At 47.5% G+C, this 21,337-nt stretch overlaps 1 protein-coding gene across 4 annotated transcripts; it reads right to left on the reverse strand.

The window, feature by feature from the left end:
- Window positions 1-1,145: 1,145 nt before the first annotated feature.
- nhsl2 (NHS-like 2) lies at window positions 1,146-21,163 on the reverse strand. Of its 4 annotated transcripts, none has more exons than XM_085906044.1 (10): window positions 20,470-21,163; window positions 10,842-11,093; window positions 7,959-8,098; window positions 7,090-7,288; window positions 6,426-6,611; window positions 5,371-6,361; window positions 4,158-5,295; window positions 3,810-4,092; window positions 3,604-3,721; window positions 1,146-3,194 (listed from the first exon to the last, which is right to left on the reverse strand). In XM_085906044.1, exons 1-10 carry the CDS (start codon window positions 20,741-20,743, stop codon window positions 2,918-2,920), a joined length of 3,858 nt encoding a protein of 1,285 aa, XP_085762170.1. In that variant the 5' UTR covers window positions 20,744-21,163; the 3' UTR covers window positions 1,146-2,917. The 4 variants fall into 4 exon arrangements, with proteins under 4 accessions (XP_085762170.1, XP_085762171.1, XP_085762172.1 ...); XM_085906045.1 differs by lacking the exon at window positions 20,470-21,163 and adding an exon at window positions 11,599-11,641; XM_085906046.1 differs by lacking the exon at window positions 10,842-11,093 and having other exon boundaries at window positions 20,470-21,162.
- Between the last annotated feature and the right edge of the window lie 174 nt (window positions 21,164-21,337).

Consider the following 21,337-nt stretch of genomic DNA (forward strand, 5'->3'; position numbering starts at 1 on the left):
GCCATGTCAATTCAATCTCCCTGTGGTCTTTTCAAATAGTATTCCTGACCCTTGAAACAAACAATATTAGCAATGGTACCATCTATTTCGCCAATTACATTTCCTATTTATCCTCACAGGGTCAGAGCACTGACCCACAACGACGTCTCTGATTGGTCGATCACAGCACAACTTGCTACAACTTACTTTGATTCCAAAACACACCTGTAGAAATCTGCACGCAAGTAATAAATCAGCATCCGCCGACTTAAGCATATTGTTAGTGTGGAGTTGAGGATGCTAACCTCGTGGTAGAAGTGCATGTCGGATGGCGCTCGGCAGAATCCCGAAGGCCAGTATGCGAGTGCTCGGGTCCATCCGGCAAGAGCGTCACCTGGGTGCCTAGTCCGATGCTTCCGCTCATCAATAAGAGAATGGAAGCTGCTTGTGCTGCTGCTGCTGCATTTTCTTCTCATTCCATCTTTCTTTTCGGCTGCTTCCCCTCACATGATGAGCCCCTCCCCGGTCCAGCTACCAGGGTCACTTTCATCTGAGACGAGATCCGCCGCACATCACTTCATGATGCTTCCCTTCTCCTCCTCTGGGGCTCTTTCCTGAAAAAAAAATCAAGTAGCACACACGCCAAGCCGCATGCCACCCAGCCTGTAGTTGTCAGTCCTTCCTGTGTGTGTGTGTGTTGTGTGTGTGTTGTAGATAGCATAGAGTGCTTTGCGCTGTCAGAAACAGGAAGTGTGCAGCTTGCTTGTTTGGCCCTGATGAGCCATCTCCTGTGTGTATGCACACGAGTGAGAAAGGACACATCAGTAACTCAAAGCTTGGGCAGGTTCTTTGAGCATTTTTTTTTTGGGTCAATATTTGTATTTGAACGACTATAGAATCGTTGAAACTACTAGAACAACAAAAAGCTGTTACATGTTACTACTAGTGAGGCAAAACTGCACACTTGGTGATAACGGCATGTTACTGGTGACCCTGACGCAAGGTAATGTAAATTTGAATTTCTTTTTTTTTTTTCCCCCCCCCAAAGGTGACACGTGGCATGAATCTTGTGACTGAAATGAACTGCAATATTTTAGCATGTTTGACAGACACAACCCAGCTTGCACCCCATTGGGGCATTTTTTGGACATGAGCATCTGAAGTAATCAAAGACTAAAGTTTTTTACGCAAGAAAAATAATTTATTTATGATAGAATCACTTCATGGCACTGGCATGTTGGAATGTGGCGCTTACACCAAACCAATGGATGGGCCACAAGGGGATTTAATACATATATGTAATATTCCTTTAAATATGTTTTTCTTCCCTTAAGGAATAATAAAAATAGAACTTCAATAGGTGGACTGACTATCGATGTATGTTGCTCTAAGCTGCCCTTAAGTGGCGGACGGGCGCCTCGTCTAGGGTTTGGATTGTGAACTGGGCATTTTACAACAAGGCGTCATCAGCTGGAGTTGTGTGCAGCATGCTCACGTCAAACAGCCTACGACTCAAAGTACACAAATTGACGGACGACACAACCTTGCTGCAAGATTATCTGATGCATCGCGCACTCACACACAAAGTGAAGAGAGGTGTTTTTTTTGTGTTTTTTTTTACACGGCCCACTTAGTGGATATCAAGCAAATGAATCAATGGCAATCTTTCCTGACGTTTAAAAGTTTGTCAAGTTGGCTGCTAACCCTGCACACCCCCCAAAAAATTCCAGATCTCAAATAGATGGCATGGTGCTGCAGTAAGGCAGCCAAACTTTGTTATGCAAGGCAAACAAACTTGTTAAATATGATTTGTCAAATTTGTCAGAAAAAAAGAAAGCATCACTTGATGAGTGGTCAGAAGCAGCGATGCGTTTTTACGTGACGGTGACCAAGAGTGTGCGTCGCAACCTCCCGCCACCAGAGGGCAAGCTGACACAGTGGCGAGAACGCCCCCCCCCCCCCAAAAAAAAAAAGTCTACCCCGTGAGCCGACCTTCCCGTGTCCCCGTTCGTCATTGTGATCCGTTCTGAGGTCCAGCGCGGAAAGGCAGTTAAAAACGAATGAACGTCTTTTTGTGGCCGCTCGCTTGTTGACATTCAGCTGGTGTAGACGATGGGAAGGTCAATGGGAACGATGGGGGGTCAGGAAGTGACGTCATGCATCAGGGGCGGCCCATGGAGGCGCGCTGACACACAAACACACTCTCGTGGGCGCACACGCACCCTCGCTCCCGTCACCGGAAACCAAAACGAGAAGGGAAACCTCCCGAGACCTGCTTCATGCTCTCCATGCAGAAATTCCACAGGCATGATGAGGATAATGACGATGAGGATTTGTGCGCACACATACTCATGCCAACACACACAAGCTTGTGCAGACATTTCTGTTCTTTGTTTTGTGTGTGTTCTCCATCACACAGGCAGTGTCTTGTTTGTTGTTCTTTGGATACACAACACATACATAATAGTGAATGTGTACGTCCTACTGGCACAAAAGACACCAAACAAGTTGGGGGGGTAATTGCCTCCTGACGTTGAAGAATCGTGCTTGAATCCATTTGTGGAACATCTGAACCAGAATTTGACATGTGGACAGGTCAGATGGATTATTATGACACGAGTTCCTAAAATCACATGACTCTTCATCATCAAGATCTTCATCAGGGCTCGTTGGTGTCATCCAGGAGAAAAGAATAAAGGTTTACCCTTCTGATGTTTTTACATACTTTTTACGTCTAACATTCCCACCAACCAAGTGGCGGGATTCCCCTCTCTGCTCTTGCAAACTCTCCCAGAGCTTCAATGAGGAACACTCCGACTCCAACTCCAACCAAGCCAGGGACCATTTGGTCCAAAATGATGGGAATGGACAACACAAATGGTCAGCCAGTGGTTGGAGCAAAGCCGTTAGCCGCTAGCTTATCAAGACTGGAGCGTCCTCACTGATCACCGACTTTGCCTTGAATTTCGCCACCGTCGCCGGAAAGCTCTGTGACACGTCGCGCCAGAGGGTTTGTGCTTTTGAGAAGCTCAGCAGCGGACACCCTGGCCCCCGCGCTGGAAGACTTGCTGCCCTTTTTCTGAAGCAGGGCCATGAAGTTCTCGTTGCGGGAGCTGGACCGCTGGAGGTTCATCTGCTTGACGGGTGACGTCAGACTCTGACGGCTTCCGAAGGAGTCGGAAGGCTCCTTGCGACCCAGAACTTTTCGCTTGGATCTGGCCGAGAAGAAGACACGGATACTGTTGGGTGGTACCGACACTCACGACTTTCATTTCTTGCAGGACCAAGCTGCCACAATACATCATCACTGTGTTAAAAATATGATTTAAGAACTCAAGACAAGGCTCAAGATGGACCTGCTCCTATTTTTCTATCTCATCCTCAACCTTCCTTCACGTTATTCCGAGCTATTTTCAGCCTCACGCCGAAAAATGACGAGCTTCTGTTGCTAAGAGACCAGAGTTGCGTGCGCGCGCGTGTGAATCGATATCTCAGCGAGGAAAGAAACGTGGACACGGCAAAGAAAAGTAAGAAACGGTCACTGGAGCCGTTGCCAGGAAACCTCGTTCTCCGGCTGCCTCGTCGCAAAGTCCTACCGAGCCCGTCACTGCCGGTGGAGCCCACCTGTGTATGATGGTGAACAGGTCTTCGGTGGTGTGTGTCGCAGACGCGCCGGCCGAAAAGTCTTCGTCCGTTTCCTCCACAATGTGAAGCACCGTTTTATCCCCGACGAGGATGTCATCTGAACAGGATATCAAGTCGTCATCAAAATGATTCAAGCTTCAAAAGTCAGAAGGGAAGGAGTCCATCGCTACTTTCCACCAACATACCTGCCCCAGTCCCCGTAGCGGCACTTTTCTCTTCCGGCTCCGCTTGGGAAGATTCCAGCAGGGAAGCATGAAACGAAGACTCTGTCAAAGCGTCCGCTCCCAAGTGATTCTCATCCTGTGTTGACATTTCAGCACTTATGCTAATGTTGTCTGGCGGGAACGCGTCCCCGAAAGACGGCGGGCCCAGTGGGCTGTCAGTCGGTGTGGACTGGCGGTCTGGACCGCTGTTAGCTGACGAAGGAAGGAGCAGGACGTTTGGCTTCTTGGGCACGGGAGGAGGAACCTGGCGAGAAAAGGTCTTGGAGGTCAATATTACCAAAGAAAGCTGTTAACAACATTTGTTCCCACCTTGAGTTTCTTTTTGTCCGAGAGCTCTGCCAGACAGGAGATTGTCATTCTTGAAGGAAGGGTCTTGCTCTTGTCTTGGAGTTCCAGGGCCTCCTGGTTACTGCCAGGAGAAGGGAGGGAGCCTCCGTCCTCTGGCCCGAGCTGAAGGTCAAATTCCGGCTCCAGCATGGGGTCTTCCAGAAGCGGCTGGGGTTCCGGGAGGGGAGGCAGGTCGAAGAGGCACTGGGTGTAGGCGGCGTGTATGCCGGACATGGAATTACAATCGGGGATCGCAGTTGGATTTGTGAGACCTTGTGACTGAGCTTTTTTGGCTTTGGGTTTCCTCATGACTTTGTAAATGTTGCCCAGGGGCACGGGGCGGTCCACGGGCGACGCCGGGGGTGAGTCCGAGACGAGAGGAGAGGTAGAGGACTGGGACTTCAGAAGCAGGTTAAGGGGGCGTTTTGGCAGAGGGGGTTTGACGGCGACTGGTGGCTTGGGTTTGGGTAGGGTGGCGGGCGGGCTGGCGTCCTCGTCTTCAAAGTCTCTGCACTGCTGTTCTTCCTCAATGGTGTCCGACGCGCCGTCCGGGCAGTCCTCCAGATCGCCTCGCGAGACCGAACGAAGCCGAATTGTTTTCAATTCGTTCTGGGTGACCACTGGGAGAACCTGCGAAGAGCCGGGGCTCATTTTTCCAGGCTTTGTCGCCGTGGACGTGTCTGAATGCCGTCTGCTCGCCTTTTGCTTTGGCTTAATGGACGACAGCTCCAGATGGGCATTGCCCGGCATCTCGAAGGATAGTCTGTACCTGGCGGCAGGATCCTTCGGGGACGGAAGTGACGATTTTCGCTCGGGAATCTTTGGCCGCATCTTACATGCCGACGTGCCGGACGACCCCGATGCCCCCCCACCCGCTGCCTGACTGAGCGGCACGGTCGGGGTGGGAGTTTCCGACTGGCTGGAGTAGCCGCTCGACGGGGACATGAGTCCGGGGGGCTTGAAGGGGGAAACGGGCTTGACCTCCGTTTCGGTGAGGAGGTGCGACGGTGACGTGGCCCTGGAGGTGGCGGGCGAGTTGAGCAACGACTCGGAACTGCTTCTCACTTTCATACATTCGATCACGGTCGTGCCCGTCGCGGTGCTCGAGCCTGATAGAGACCTGGGAGATGGAATCAAGGAAAAGCGTAAAGGGAAAAGGAAATATCCAGAGCAGCCAAGTCACAAACAATCCTACCTGTAGGGGTCGCTGCTCTTCCACTCTCCCAATTGCCAGGGTGAGGGCAAAGTTGGTTCTGCCTCTCGCTCTGGTGCGTGAACCTCCAAGTTTGGAGGTCCGTCACAGCCTCCCGGCCCGAGCTCCCCGGATCTGGAGCTGGGCAAAAGAAAATCTGGCTGGAAGTCCGGGAAGTGGTCCCTGGGAATGTGCAGGCTCTTTGGCCGTCCGTCGCGGTGCAGACCGCCCTCGTGGTGGATCCTTCCCTCAGCCTGGCCGAGGTTCTTCATCAGAGAGACGCTCCTCACCGGAGGCGGCGGCTTGCGCTTGGACTTCTTGAGTGAGATGGACCGCGAGCGCAGGCACAAGCGTGCTTCGGCACTGTAGTCCGACGCGGAAACGGAGATTGTGTCGGCCGTACTGGCGCTATCTTCTGAGCTCCCCCTGGGATAGAGGAGAGCGTAGTTGTCACCGAGACCCAAAAAGTTCTGATGGTGCCACTGGTGCTCAGCAGACGTCACATTCCCATTTCCTGTGGCTGTGAGAGTCCCATCCGGCTGATCTGTGCCAATCTCAGTGAAGCAAAAGGAACCCGAGTCTGTGGGCGTGGAGAGAGAGCGTTCGCGGAACTTGAATGCGTTAGCCGCAGCTAACGAGCGCGTCGACATGCCCCTCCCCTTGCCCGCCTCGGCGGCTCCAACGGCGCCACCTCTCCCGAAATCCGCCGCGGCCCCCTCGGTCTCTCTCCTCCTCTCCATCCTCTGCCTCCCGGAATTGTCTGACATAGTCGAGTTGCTCACGAGCATCAGGCCTTCCTGCGTCCCGACCCCCGTATGCCCGATGACACTGTGCTGTTTGGGCGGAACCGCCGGCCCTTTCTTGGCGATATAGTTGTATGGCTCGGTCCAAGCACCGGGAGAGAAGGTGGAGCCTTTTGGTCCGTTCCAGTTGCTAGAATTGGAGCATACCAGGCCAGAGTGGTCCATGGTTCCTGGTTGCTCCACAAAGAGATCTGCAAAGGAGGGATGGTCAAACTTCATTCAAATGAAGTTTCTCGCGCTTTCACACGCACACACCTGCGGGTGAGGTGCTGTCAAGGTTGGAGTGAATCTTCCTCAGGGTCAGGTTCTGCTGAGGGGTGTCCGTGACGGGCTCCAGGGAGCGGGGCTGGTGGAAGTGCTCCACTGGAGAGGGGGATGGGGAGGCCGAGTGCTGAAGGAGATCCACACCATGGAATTTTTCTCCGGCTCCTCCTCCTTCACCTGCAGACCAGACATGACAGACATTTTCTTTCCCTGAGCCGAGATGTGGTACAAAAACTGAGCTCGAGTGGACGAGACGACAAAATATTCTTTTATTAGCTTCCATTCACTCTTCTTTCATCCCTCTTTTGTCTTTCATGCCGACACGTATGGTCTCGTGTGCCGCTTGCTTGTTTTGCTTTCTTTCCCTGACTTTCTTCCATTTTTTGTTGTTGTTACTATGAAGAGAGGTAGAGTGGCAAGTTACCATGGCAACAGCAAGGTGGCTGGCGGCTACCTGTTGGCTCGTGTACAGAAGAAGCGGAAAGGAGGAGATGGATGGTGTCCAACGGAGGCGCGTGACTACATGCAATGCATCAGGTCTCAACAGACCTGACCTTTTCATCCAAAAACGCTGGCGCGGTGGGACCATTTTGGACTTACGAGCTCGCTTTAAATATACCAGTCACCCGACATATGTATCCGCTACTTTCCTCACCTGCTGTGTTTTGAGCCGGCGTGCGTCTGCCAAGGTGCCAGCGAGGTTTCTCTGCGACGGGCGGTCTGGCACTCCAGCCTAACGGGGGGCGATCCGACTCGCAGGACGATGGGGATGGCGATGGAGACGGGCTGGCCAGTGACCTCAGTCCGAAGACTGACGAGGCTGTCTCATCCTCGTAGAGCTGCTTGGATGCCGGCTGGAGGAGAGGTGGATCAGATGGATGACCAAAAACTCCAAACTACTTTTTTTTTTTTTCGAATGTGTTCCAGTTGTTAGCCAGGCTGAAGAACTTGCGAGCCCGCAACTGCCATGTACTTTAGCGTCCCGGACATTTTCTAAGTTGACGGAACAATGTTGGCTGCTGTCAAAAGGAATTTGGATCTAAGTCATGTCTCGAGTCATTGAAATCAGCCCCATCAGGCGTGAACTTCACAGAGCAATTTAAGAGGCTTGCCAGTGGAATCACCTCAGTACTTAGGTCTCAGGACTCAGTCGTCCAGTTGGCTGCCATGGCAACATAACTTTTTTTTTTTAGGTGCCCATATCGTGTCCCGGAGAAGACGCTTTCCATCTGGCTGCAAAGATACGCAGCACTCATGCCATGTGCGATAAATTCCTAATGGAGATGTCACATTTCCATCCGAGAGACACTTAATTATTTCAATAAAAGCCTTTTGAGAGTGTGAATGTGATGTGGCTCCATGTGCAATGCACTGCTTCCACTTGATTGGATTTCATACTGAATTTATCATCGCACTGTTCCATTAACGTTAAAGGAGCAAGCGAGGACACTCCGAGCCGGGGCCGCGTGGCGTTTTTTTTTTTCTTGCGGTGATACTATTCACAATCCAATCAGCTGCCTTTACCAGAAAGATGAAGTCGGGGCGCTTGTTGCCGGGGGAGACGGGCGAGCGGCGACCGAGGGAGGTGTCGTCGGAGCTCTGCGAGGGCGGATGTCGGAATGTCTGACCTGCCGGCTTGCCGTCGCACAGCTGCTCCTCAAAATCTGCACACGGCAAAGAGACACGCGTCGTGTTAGCGCGACATTCCTCCACACGAGAACCCAAACAAACATGTACGCACACGCTCACACACACACACACACACACACGTTTAGCATCAATTACAAGCCTCACTTGAACTCCTTCAATGCATTTTCAAATCCGGCAGCTTTGCAACTCTCACTCTTTGTTGCTTTCTCCACTTTCCGTCTCTTCATAGCAGAGTCTTGCTGCACTCCCCTCTGCTCCTGCAGTTTAGAGTTAGACGACTCCCCCCCTGGCCTTTGTAAACAGATTCCAACCCCCCCCCCCCCCCTCTCAGCCCGCCTTGGTCCCCCTGCCCCCCCCTCACATTCTCTCACACACAGCCACTCCCCCTCACAAGCCACCAGCCAAAGCTTTCCCCCCCCCCAAAACATACTCCTGACCCAGTCTCCACTCATCCCTTAAAGCCCCTCAGTGTGCAACACACACACACGCACACATGCACACGCACACACGGAGGTATAGAGAACTGGGTTAAACTTGCTTCATACGGATTCCATACTGGAGGTAGTGTGGTTGCTAAGCAACACAGGCAGGGGGTTCGGGGTGGGGGGGTGCACTTGGGAGCGCTGAGTTGGCCAAAAGTTTTTTTTGTCAGCGACTGTAGGTGCTGATGGCATCTCAATCTGCTTTGAGCCTTGCGGGAAGGAGCGTTTCATTAGTAAGTTGACCCATGCACAGAAGGCCGTATGAGCTAGTCAACATTTTGCGCCGTCAACAGGGTGGAATTGATGCTCAGGTGGGCTGGCTGTTTGACCTGAACACTGGGATTGGGGCCAACTGGAAACAGCCAAAACGGGGAACTACCAGTGAATGACTGTGGTGGAGAAAAAAGGTTTGAAAATGACAACAGAGACTCATTTGTTTTTTTAAGAATCACCCCCAAAAAAATAGTCATTGAAACAAGGGTGTGTACAATTTTCATACTGCCATCTGCTGGGGGGCATCATTAAATAAAAAAAAACAACAACAACGCTAGTGTGTGTCGTGTGTGTGCAAAAGCATTCAGCAAGAAAGTCAGACATCCTCGATAATAATAAGTGCCCGGGTGTAACGGGTCACCCTTTGAAAGGCGCAGAGGGGAAATGGACACAAACAAAGCCCCTCGTTCATCTTTGTCTGTGTACACTTTTTGTGTACACGCTTGGCTTCACTCCACGATGCGAATATATGGACGACAAACAGTCCTTTTTTTTTTTTTTGCATTCAAAGAGCATTGCATTCACAATCGCACTGCTATAACGCACTAAGATTGTTCCGGGTGCACACACGCCAAGCCATCAAATGGAGCTGGCACCGAGAGTTAGCCTCGGACGGCCCAAACGTCAGCTTGGAAAATACGGACGAGTGAAAGCCGGGTGACCGATTTAGTCGTGGGAAGCGGAAGCTCTACCCATGATGACTTCTTGTCTGGATGTTCCTGCCGGCACATCACGCTCATCAGGAAAACGTAGTTCCTCGTGGGCTGTAACTAAGCACTGCTTTTGCTTAAATTAAACACCTCGACATATTTCTTGACACTAAAATCCCACAAGATGATAACGAAGCCGTAATTGTGTCAAAATGAAGCTCTGCAGTTGACTTCAAGACAGTTCATTGACACCACGTTGCCATAGTAGGTCCATGGGAAATATTTAAATAAATAGATAAATAAATAAATAAATAAATAAAAATAGGTGTGCGATGCAATCTTTGACTGTCTATGGTGGGAAATATTTTTTTAATGAATAAAAAAAAATAAAAATAAAAAAATGTGTGCGACACAACCCTTGATTGTCGATAGCGGCAAAAATTGTATTTCTTTCAAAAAAAAAGCCATAAAACATGGCCAGGAGAACTGATTAAATTTCTTGGTTCACGTGTCAACAACACCAGCAGGGGTTCAAGACAACTCCCAAACGGCTAACGGCTGGTTCATTCCAGGCCAACACGACCCAGCAATTTGGTTTCAATGGGCCCCAATTTGTCCTATTTAATTTCCAACACACACGAGCATCTTCTATACAGTTCAAGAAAAACAAGACGATGAATAAGAAAGTCTGCAAGCATGACAAGCGCACCGGCTTGGCCACAAGTAGCAATGGGTAAGACAACAAAAAGCAAGTCTGCAAGTTGCAATATGCATCATCTGATCATTGCTTATCGTGCGACCAACAAATCACGAAAGTACAATGTAGACCGTTACAAAAGTCACCATGTCATAATGCTAACCCTCGCCACACGATTGAAAACAAAACCAGCGGGCGCATTTAGATGTCAATTGGTCCCCTCCATAGCTTCTTCCCATGTGGTCTCTACTCGATGGCCTGGGCTTGCATGGTGACGATGAAAAAGAGAGAGGAGTAGCAGCAAACGGATTTTCACGCTGAAAATCTCTGGAATAAGGAAGAGTGACAGCCACTGTCAGTGGGCACTTTCCGAGCGCTATGTTGGCACACTGGCGTGCGTGCGCACGCACACCCGCACGTACACACCCTATCAGAAGCTTCAATAACAAGGCTGCATCATCTGCAGTGCCCCCCTGTATATGCTGAGAAGCGCACACACACACACACACACACAGCCGCAAATATTCAATGTGCCGCAAGTAAACACAGTAACACGCATGCCCACCCACGCACGTACGCACGCACGCACACACCTTCCATCCACCAAACCGCGCTCGCTACTTCTCCATCCATCCGTCCGTCCGTCCGTCCGTACCTTGCAGTAGGCTCTGGAGGTTAAGCTGCGCCTGCTGGTGCAGCTCTTCCACACACTCGGGCCTGCTCCACGAGCCAAACACGTTCACGCTCTGTTGCCATGGAGACCTGAAGCGGGCCGCGCCATTGCCGTGGTCGCAGCTCCCTCGCCGTCCTCCTCCGGCGTGGTTGTGACGGTGGTTGCCGTTGCCGCCGCCGTCGCTGCTGCTGCTGCCTCCGCGCCTGACACTCTCCACCTCGAGTCCGACGGTGGCTGCGGGAGGCGGGAGCAAGTGATGGATGCGGTAGAGAGAGACGGAGAGAGAGAAGAGAAGAGAGGGTGGGAAATAAGATTATTGCGAGTGAGGCTGGCGAGAGAGAGAGAGAGAGAGAGAGAGGGAACAAGAGAGGAGGAGGAGACACAGAGAGCAAAGTACATCAAACGCTCACAATTTCCATAACTAATAGCCAGAGATTACATAACACCGCCGTGTGTTGTCAGGGAGAACGAGGAAGGAAGGAGAGAAGATCAAGGAGGGAAGAGGGGTGTGGAACGGACGGAGATAGAAGAGGAAGGTCACCAGAGCACACAAACTAAACAGATCATGTGAGCTGCCGTCAACAGCAACATAGGAAGGCAGACCCTTCACAAAATGAATGTTGCCATATCAACGTGTCCATCTGAGATGGAATTGACTTTTAGTGATGCTGCCTCACAATTAAAAGTACATGTTGGTAGGAAAAGCCTGTGGAGGCTGTTAATTAGCTCACACACGCACGTAGATGGAGCAAATGCATCCGCCCCATGTCTGCTGGCTGAAAAAGTGGACACTCAGGGATGGACGTGTGGTAAGGCTGCCTCAGCACTGCCCCCTGCTGGAGAGGCAAATGTACTGTCACTATGGAAACCACTGCCTGCCCTGAGGACACTTTTGTTGAATAGTTAAAAAAAAAAAAAATATATATATATATATATATATATATATATATATATATATATATATATATATATATATCCTCTTCATTATATTTATTACGAGGCACTAAAATTGAGGCAGAATAGTTGCCCATTGTCCCCAAGTTGGTTACAATTATACCGAGACACTATTTCTTCAAAACACGCCAATGTTAACGATACGGCGACATCATATCAAGCCACAAATATTTCCAGAGGTTTACAAAGGGATACAAACTCTAAATTTAGCATATACCCTATTTTCTGGCCTATAAATCGCTCCTGAGTATAAGTCGCACCAGCCATAAAATCCATAATTGCATAATAAGAAAGAAGTCGCACTGGAGTATAAATCATTTTGGGGGGCTTGCCTCATCATTTGCAGTTCCAATTATTCCACAGGCCTAGAGCGCCCTCATGCGGTTTAGTGTGAAAATAGCATGTGAAGTGATATAACGCGTTAATGATTTCACATAAATGTGTCTGCTGTCTACAAGTCTCACCCCCAGCCAAACTATGAAAAAACTGTGACTTATAGTCCGAAAAATACGGTAAGAAAATAATATCATGAAAAATTGGTGACAGCTGCATGGACACAGAAAAAAAAATGTTACAAGAATAAAATAACTTTTTTTTTTTTAGATAAAGTCGTACTAATTTAAGTCAAAATTGAATGAGGGAAGAAAGGAATAATTTAACAAGTCGATAATCCAACATCACTGTCATTAGTGCATGAGTTGATAATCTGATAGTGGTGTCACACTAAAGAGAGTTCTTGAAGAAAAATGCCTTTGATAAAAAAAAAAAACGGTAGATCCATAAACATACATACAATATGGGTCTGTATCAGTGACACAAGCGACACCTCATCGGACATTCTGCTGAGGTCTCAACAGTCGTACTCACGGGAGACTTGACGGGAAACGTGGCCCCGTGGACTTCCTGGAGATAACATGGCAGAGGAAGCCCGTGTGGAAATTACAATGTCACCATGAACACAAATCACCAGGTGTGTGACAAAAGGGAGCGTTCTAATTTTTCTTTTTTTTTCCAGTTGAATTCAAGCTAGAAGCGAGTCGTTTTCAGCTCATACGACTATTATTCATGCCGTGTGAAATTCTACAGATGCGCGTGCCATTTAGAGGCGGCAAAGTTTCTCCCAAGTTGAGCTTGAGTCACCGACATGATCAAATGAGAAACAAAACCACGCTAAATGACGACAACTGGAAGAGGAAAAAAAAATCCTCCTTACTTCCAGAATTTCTCAAATGGCAGAAGCTTCTCTTTTTCTTGATTCAGGTAGTTAATGTTGGTTCCAGCTGAGTAACTACAGAATTTTAATAATAATCAATCAATAATCAATTGCAGACCTTGTTTTTGAAATTGCACAAATAAGAAATTATCGTCAAAATTTCAGCCTCTCATCAGTAAATATTTTCGCAACAGTTAACATTTTTGTTGTTTTTCTTCCATATGTTACAAACCAAACGAGGAGATTTTTTTTTATTCATCCCAAATAAATAAATAAATAAATAAATAAATAAATAAATAAATAAATAAATAACTCAACTTAAAAAATATCAATCACTGCAGCTCCAATTACTTGCCAGGTGTAATGTTATGATTCATTTGTTCATTCCCTGCGTGAAAAGGTCTTGTGTGAGTTGGAAACGCAGAAATGCTGCGGGATTGAAAACTATTACAACCACATTGTGACACACACACACACACACACACACACACACACACACACACACACACACACACACACACACACACACACACACACACACACACACACACACACACACACACACACACACACACACACACACACACACACACACACACACACACACACACACACACACACACACACACACACACACACACACACACACGGATAAACAAATTGCAGGCGTTAGGTGATGCAGCACCAACAACAACCACCCAAGTAGTGTGCATGCATGTGCACCATTTGTGACATACATGCACACTACTTGCATGTTCCACTTGATGTCACATTCCATCGCAAACCATTTGTGCTGCGAAATGGAAACACTTCATGACCTCCTTTCCCCTAGCAGATATCCACACAAGGGTTCAACCCGCGCGTCTCCGAGCAAAAGCAGCCGTCTCCAAAAAGTCAACCCGTCAAAGTGTCGCGTTTCAGAATCATCACAAACAACTAGTAGATGCCTTCCCGCCCCTTTCTTACCCGGACTGGCCCACAAACGCCGCATATCCGATAGCCTGCAGAAACACGGGTGTATTGACGTGGAGGGAGCGCCACACGGGGGGATCGGGGGGCGGGCCAAAGCAACTCTCGTCAGCAGGAGGAGAGAAAACTTCATTCCCACCTAGAATGAAAGGAAATCCTCCTCCTCCTCCTTCTCACAAGTTGTTCTAAACACAGGCAAAGTAATGAAACGAACACTAGCTTAGCTTAAATGCTAACAAACAAAGTGCAACAGAATGCGCAAGACTTCTATTTGAACACAAGCGGAAGCAGCACATGCAGACAGATGATAAAATACACATGTGCACATCTTCTTTATCCTCTGCCAAAAATGACTCGTATCACTTCAGCTTAATTGCCACCATTTTCTCTGTTTCAATTCAACATGTGGTACATATGAGCAAGTAGGCTGATGAAGCGCCATAAAAAAAACTCCCCAATTCAATTCAACATAGTTCATTAGCACTACGGTTATACTTGTTTAGCACAACCAAGTGAAGCTAACAAGATAGCGGCAGAACACATTTAAAACTCCTCAACTCGCATACACACGTATCAGGGAGAAGAGGCCAACCGGCCACATCATGCAGCGATTGTTGTTGTTGCGGTAATGAGACAACACAAGCGCGTTTGTTATCAGCTGGTCCGGCTGCCGTTCCGTTGACCTGCGCGGTTGCCACGGCAACAGCAGCCGGAGGTGCACGCCTCTCTGCTGTCACACTACTTTGTCTGTAAATTATTTTTTTGCCTTGCTCTTTGTTGTCGGTCGCCACTGCGTCCGGGTTGACGTCATCTTCATCATGATCATGAATGAGCATGCGGCCGGCCATATTTCAAAGTCAGCTGTGGAGGGGTTGCGCTTCCCATGGCGTCAAGGTCAAAAAGTGTGAGGATTCCTCGTACACCATACGCATGCGCACTCTGTGTGTACTAGTTCACATCTTGTGGTTCCCTCACGGTGACTGTAGCACACGCTTGTCAACTAATGCACAGTTTTGCCTCACTACCAGTTAGGTTCTAGCGCTTCACTAGTAATACGTCAACTGGTACACACTGACAAAGCATTTGAGCATTTAATTAATATCTATAAAAATATCATTGAAATAATAGTGCACTGAACAATCCATGTACTAGTGTGTACTTTGTAAGATGCACTTAGTGGAATGACTAGGGTAGTAGTATCACAAACGACTACCAATTTGTTCACTAATCTGATATTTCTGCACAGAAGACTAGCACGTGAGGCCAACTAGTTGGCAACCGCGTGCAACTAATAAAGTTATAATAAATTTCGACTGGTTAATGTGTGGTGCTTTTCACGTTGCACGAGTGGTATGGTTAAGTTTGCAGACATGTCATATAGTGGTGGTGTGTGTGTGTGTGTGGGGGGGGGGGGAGTGATTAGAAAGGCACAAGAGCTGGATTGTCTTACAAGTGAGGACAAAGGGTGGACTAGTACATGACTAGTATATCAAGTATATGGATATGCGTCTCGCCTGTTTCCTAGCCACGGCGGGCTCACCGGCGAGCTCACGCGGGACGAGCTCGTGCAGCCCATTAAATCACACGCAAATGGGCACGCATGCACACAAGCCCGCTTCATTCTCGCCTCGGCGGCTGACTGATTGACCCATTTCATCCCAAAACCACGGCAAGACGGGAGCAAACTCGGTGACCGTACACGTTGCAATTATTGCGATGACGTGATCCAAGCTGCGAGTTTGAGTCGGACATGCCGGATCAGGTTCCATGTATGCAAAAAAAAAAGTACCTGTTGCCGATTTGGGTCTGTGTCTCCCTTTGGGCCGCCTTTGTGGATTGCCCGCACTGTTCTTCTTGTCCCAAAACATCACGGATGCATTCCACGACACGCACGGACCAAAAATCAAGACTGAATCATGCGTGGCCCTCGTGCCAGAGGCGTCACATCTGCATCCCCTGACAGAGGATGCGTGTGTGAGGAGAAGGGCGAGAGGCACAGACAGAAAGAGGCGCAGAGAGAGTGTGTGTGTGTGTGTGTGTCTGTGGATGTTTCAGTATACCTCGCTTACGTGAGCTGTTGGCTAATCATATGTTGGGTGTGTGAGAGCGAGCGAGAGAGAGAGAGAGAGGGAGAGAGAGAGAGAGAGAGAGAGGGAGCTAGAGAGAGAGAGCAGTGGTTGCATTGATTAGCATCCAGCCAGTCGCATCCCAGCATCCGCAGCTCAATTGATAAAAGAGGCAGTCTGGCGAGAGCCAATCAGAGGACGGCGAGCGTGAGTGTTGGAGCGAGGGAGCGCGACACATGAGGTGAGGTGTGTGGGGGGGGGGGGGGGGGGACTGGGAAGGGGGGGCACGACCCAGCTATTATGGGATGCTGAAGGAGAAGAGAGCTGGGGACATGTCTTAAGGTGCACTGGCACATTTTATTCCCAATTATTTTTTTATGAATTAACCAATCACTTGATATAAAAAATTGTTAAATATATAACAACCATTTCATTTTTTCTTTTGTCTACAATAAATGAAGTGATAGAATGATTATTTAATAAATGAAGAGGAAAATTCATTAATTCATTTTAATAATTCAATTTTTGAAGAAAAATAGTATGAATTCATTATAATGGATGATCTAATTCTGAAATAAATGTATAAAAATGAAGTGAAATGAACTAAATTATAAGCACCTAAATGTGTTAAAAACAATTTTGACTAATAACCTTTAATTTTAGAACTTCGATTTTAAAATAAATCTAGCAAAAACAAAAATGAGTAATTTAAAAATAAAAAATACAAATACATTTCCAAATATGAAAAAAAAAAAAAGGTTGGCTTAATCAGCCTACCATGCATGTTGTTGGGATGTGGGAAGAAACCAGTGTCCAGAGAAAACCCACATAGGCACGGGGAGAACATGCAAACTCCACACAGGGCGGGCTGGTGGTGGAATCAAACCCACACCCTCTGAACGCATATATATTTTTATTCTAGTGGAAAAGGCAAAAATGAAAGAAATAGATATTACAAGATTATTTTTCTTATCATCATTTCTAAAGCTTCTGGTTGAAATCCAGATGATTGTTTTTCTTTTAAAATATTTGTTTGCTCATAAAGCTTTAAGAGCATGTGCATCTGTACCTAATAAAGTGGCCATTTAAGACTTAGGATTTCCAGCACTTTTGCTTTTCTGTATGCCAGAACCGATTTCACCCGCTCACGCCAAACAATAAATCAGCCTCAAAGCCGAGAATACATAATGACAAAAAATATATCCATCTCTTCAAATCCAAATTTGCAAATATTCACACATTCCTCATGTGCAAAGCGAAAGGGTTCATCCTGGCAGCTGAGACGCGGGTGGACACGCAAGTAAGCTCAAACGCAATCACAAATAATCTTCTCCTGAATGGCCACAGCAACAAACAGAGTTCGGTGAGCTCCCTTGCTTTAAAAAAAAAAAAAAAGTGTGAAAGAACGCAGCACTCCATTCGGCCTACCTGACCAATGCTTGCCCTGGAAAGCTGCAAAACACAAGAGGGCAGTGAACGCACCCTTCCCCTCTCACGCTCACCCTGCAGTGCGCAGGAAAAAGCAGAGGGGAAGTGGGCTAGTGCGTGCGCGTGCGTGTGAGCGTGTGCGTGTGAGCGTGTGCGTGTGAGCGTGTGCGTGTGAGCGTGAGCGTGAGCGTGTGCGTGTGCGTGTGCGTGTGCGTGTGCGTGTGCGTGTGTGTGTGTGAGGGGGGTGTCTGTTTTTGTTCTGCATGCTTGCTAATAGGAAGCAGACTTTAGTGGAGGTAGCCGGACAGGAGAAGAGGTTCGTGACCGCCCTCTAGTGGTAAGTGAAACAATGACTCAATGTTCAAACTGAACATAATCATGTAGCTTTGCCGTTGATTAAAAATCATTTCGATACGGTTTGGTCGTATTTAACTTTGAAGTAGACATTTGACAATTGATTATTGTTTATTAAGGCAGGAAGTTTTAATTGAACTTTTTTGTGTGCAATCTAAGTCCACAACACGCTCAAGCCACTAACTTGACTGGCCTCTACATTTACATCATGGGGAAAACATCTGCTTTTTGGACAATTGGCCTCCTCTAGACCCCCACCCAAACCCTCCCCTAAACGACCGACCCCCACCCCCCCTCTCTTTTATTCGAGTGCCACGGGAATCTTCTCCCAATGAGATCATATAAACAGAAGTCTCATGACTTATCCGCGTGCGTGCATGTGTGTGTTGAACATGAAAAAGCTCTGACCGGAAAATAGGCGCGCACTAAACCCAAGTTTCTGCAGCTAAAGAAAGTTCTACACGCGCACACTTCCTGCTTTCTATCACTATTGTTACTCAATCGCTCCGATTTTCATTCATCACCATCGTTTTTCTTTGTACTATAAATTGCTGCAGAGCATCACGATAATCATCACATGAAGAAAAATTGAGATCCATCAAAAAGAAATATTTCGGAAAGAACATCTCAAAGCACTATTTATGGTAACGTGGGACTGAGGCATTGACTGACGGTGGGAAAACGAGATGCCGGGCAAAAGGAGAGGGGCAACTAGGAGGGGTTATCCAACTGGGGAAGCTGACGTTGCCATGGGAACCTGACCCGTGATTTCATCGGCAACGGGGCCGTCACAGCTACAAGTTGCCACGAGGATCGGACCTGGCAAGGGGGACGCAATGGAGGCCCGATAAATCACTTTTTAGGTCGAATTCCATTGAGGAGCACAAACAACTCAATTTGCTTCCTGTTCACATTCTTGGATTGCTCCCGGCAGGAATACGGCCACAAAAAGCACGCGTGTGTGTGTGTGTGTGTGTGTGTGTGTGTGTGTGTGTGTGTGTGTGTGTGTGTGTGTGTGTGTGTGTAAATCTTTTAGCTTTTGTTTTATTTTGATGCTCCCCCCAAAAAACATCACTTAGATTTCTTTTTTCACATGATAAAATAACTTTTTTTTTAATCTATGAAAAAAATAATGTTTTTATCTTTTTCAAATTTGTTTTCTTCAAAGTTTTTGACTTCATTGAAACTTTTATGCTTTAATTTGACACATTTTCCGATGTTTTGTCTTTTGTTTTATTACACCTGACAAATAGCCCAAATTACAAATAAAAAAACAGGACTAATAAAACCTAGCTTACATGAAAACACAATTCAACTGAAAAGGAGCCGAGTGAAAAAGAACAGAAAATTGTACTTCCATCCAAAAAACAGATTTGTCTTTTTAAGGAAATTGGCTGCAACAACGAGGCGCTCTATTGGGGTCACGCACAGCATGATAGCCTTGTCCACACGCTACCTGTTAAGTTTGAGCCCCCCCCCTCCACCTTCTTACTTATACCGTCATTCTCCCCTTGACATGCACACACTCACAGCAAACAACAAGGCACTCCCCTAAAGGAATCTAACATTTTGCAAGCGATAACTTTTGTGGGTGCGTTGCTGCTGCCAAGTTACGTCAATGCGCTGCATATTTGTTTCTACATGAGAAGGCGGCAGAAGGGAGGTGTTGGACGAGTGACGCTAAAGCTCATCTACTGATGATCCATTTTAACCCAGCGCATCTCGTGCCCACTCTTAGTGGGGCCCACACATTTTGACAGCACGCAGGAGGAAAGCCAGGATATTTTTCTGTTCCATTGCAGAAAGGCACACCCGCACAAAATGTCAACGTCCGCCGTGCCTGCAAGTTCCAAAGGCAGCTAGCTATGTTTTCTTTTATCTCACTCTCCAGCTACATCTGGACTCAGTTTGGGGGACTTTCTATTACTCACACGCGCCCGTCAAGCTAGAACAGAAACATGCTTGCTGGTGGATGAAGAAAGTTGAATTCTGGAACATTTGCCAGCAAACATTATAGGCTGTGGTTGTAATATTGGCCGATGCAAAAGTAATGCAGTGAACCCCAGCTTTTTTTTTTTTTTTGCTGGTTGTACAAAACAGTAAACGGGTCCAGTTTAATGTTGCGCAACTTCACAGGAGTATCAGTGGATTTATTGTAACATTGATGCTCATTTCAGTTTTTGTAGCTAAAACAAGGTATGTTTGAAGTTGGCTGTTTCATTGATATTTTTGTCTGAAGCAAGCACTCTTGGCTTCTTTTTGGAGATGTGCAAATTAATGAGTGAGCAGGGAATTTAAGAAAAACAAAGTTTATATGTGTACCAAGTGTTTATTATGAGGGGGGTATATTCTTGAAAATGTTTTTTTTTTCTCAACACGGTGAATTTTGACACATACGTATCCTGAAATGCAACTTTGATTGACACACAGCTGAACAGGTGCATTAAATGGATCCAAGCGGCGTGTGAAGGAAATTCAAGAAAACTTGAATATATTCATTATCAATATTCATTCAATATTATCAAATATTCTTCATTTGATAAGAATATATATCACATTTTCCATCTATCAAGTTGTCAACACTGAGAATAAAGTGGCCAACAAACTTTTTTTGTATTTCTCGTACCTGTGTGTGTGGAGGGACCCTTGCGAAGCATCTCGACCAGTCGACCCAGTCTGCCCTCCAGCGCGCCGGACCTGAGGCACACGGACGCCAGCTCGCCCTCCAACTCCTCCAGGACTCCCAGCGAGTGTCGGGACAGGTCCGAAAGTTGGCGGAGCACTGAAGCCAGGGTGAAGGCGCACACGTCGGCCAGGTCCGCGAACATTCCCGACGTCTTGACGCCAACGCCGGACTTGCACAAATCCCTCGGCAGGACAGTGCGCTTGCAGAAAGGCATCGTGGAGCCGACCGGACCCGTGTAATGATCCAAAGCAACAAAACTCCGCAGGTGGTCAGGTTATATCACCGTGCTGCGTCTGCCTCGTCTCCCTGTGGCCTGCGCACGGACTCATGCTTCGGGACGCTACGGCTGGAAAGGTCCGTTCCGGTTGAGTTCGGTTCGGGCTTGGCGTCGTGCGTCCTCATCGTCGAGGCTTCTCACTCCTTCCTCAGATCTACTCGCTTGTTGCCCCCAAAGCTTTCTCTCCGTTGCTTGAGAACATCTTCGGAGTTCCGCTGTCCTTTCAAAATTAAAGCACAAACCCAACCACTTCCGGCTTCAAACTGGACAATGCTTAATTTTACAATATGAACATTGCAATATGCCCTTATACAATATTCGAGGTTATTCTCAAGCGTTCGCCTAAAACAATGCTCAGTTGTTTTCGAAATGCTTAAAGATAATGAACAAGCCCTGTCGAGTAATTGATGACCTTGCTCTGAGGTTCTGAATTATCTTCAAGAGTTATCTATTCAAGTTTCTTAACACAACGATGAATTAAATACTTTAACTGTGGAGGAACTGCCCCAATACTACGAGTCAAACATCCAC

This window comes from Syngnathus leptorhynchus, chromosome 2 (assembly GCF_054491065.1).
Source record: "Syngnathus leptorhynchus isolate UIUO chromosome 2, UIUO_Slep, whole genome shotgun sequence".
In the NCBI taxonomy this organism is placed as follows: domain Eukaryota; kingdom Metazoa; phylum Chordata; class Actinopteri; order Syngnathiformes; family Syngnathidae; genus Syngnathus; species Syngnathus leptorhynchus.

Coding starts and splice junctions, on each gene's coding strand:
- nhsl2 (XM_085906044.1), bottom strand. CDS start 20,743: ATGCCTTTCTGCAAGCGCACTGTCCTGCCGAGGGATTTGTGCAAGTCC. Junction 7,289..7,958: donor GCCCCGACTTCATCTTTCTG/GTAAAGGCAGCT, acceptor CCTCTCCTCCAG/CCGGCATCCAAGCAGCTCTA. Junction 5,296..5,370: donor AAGAGCAGCGACCCCTACAG/GTAGGATTGTTT, acceptor TCCATCTCCCAG/GTCTCTATCAGGCTCGAGCA.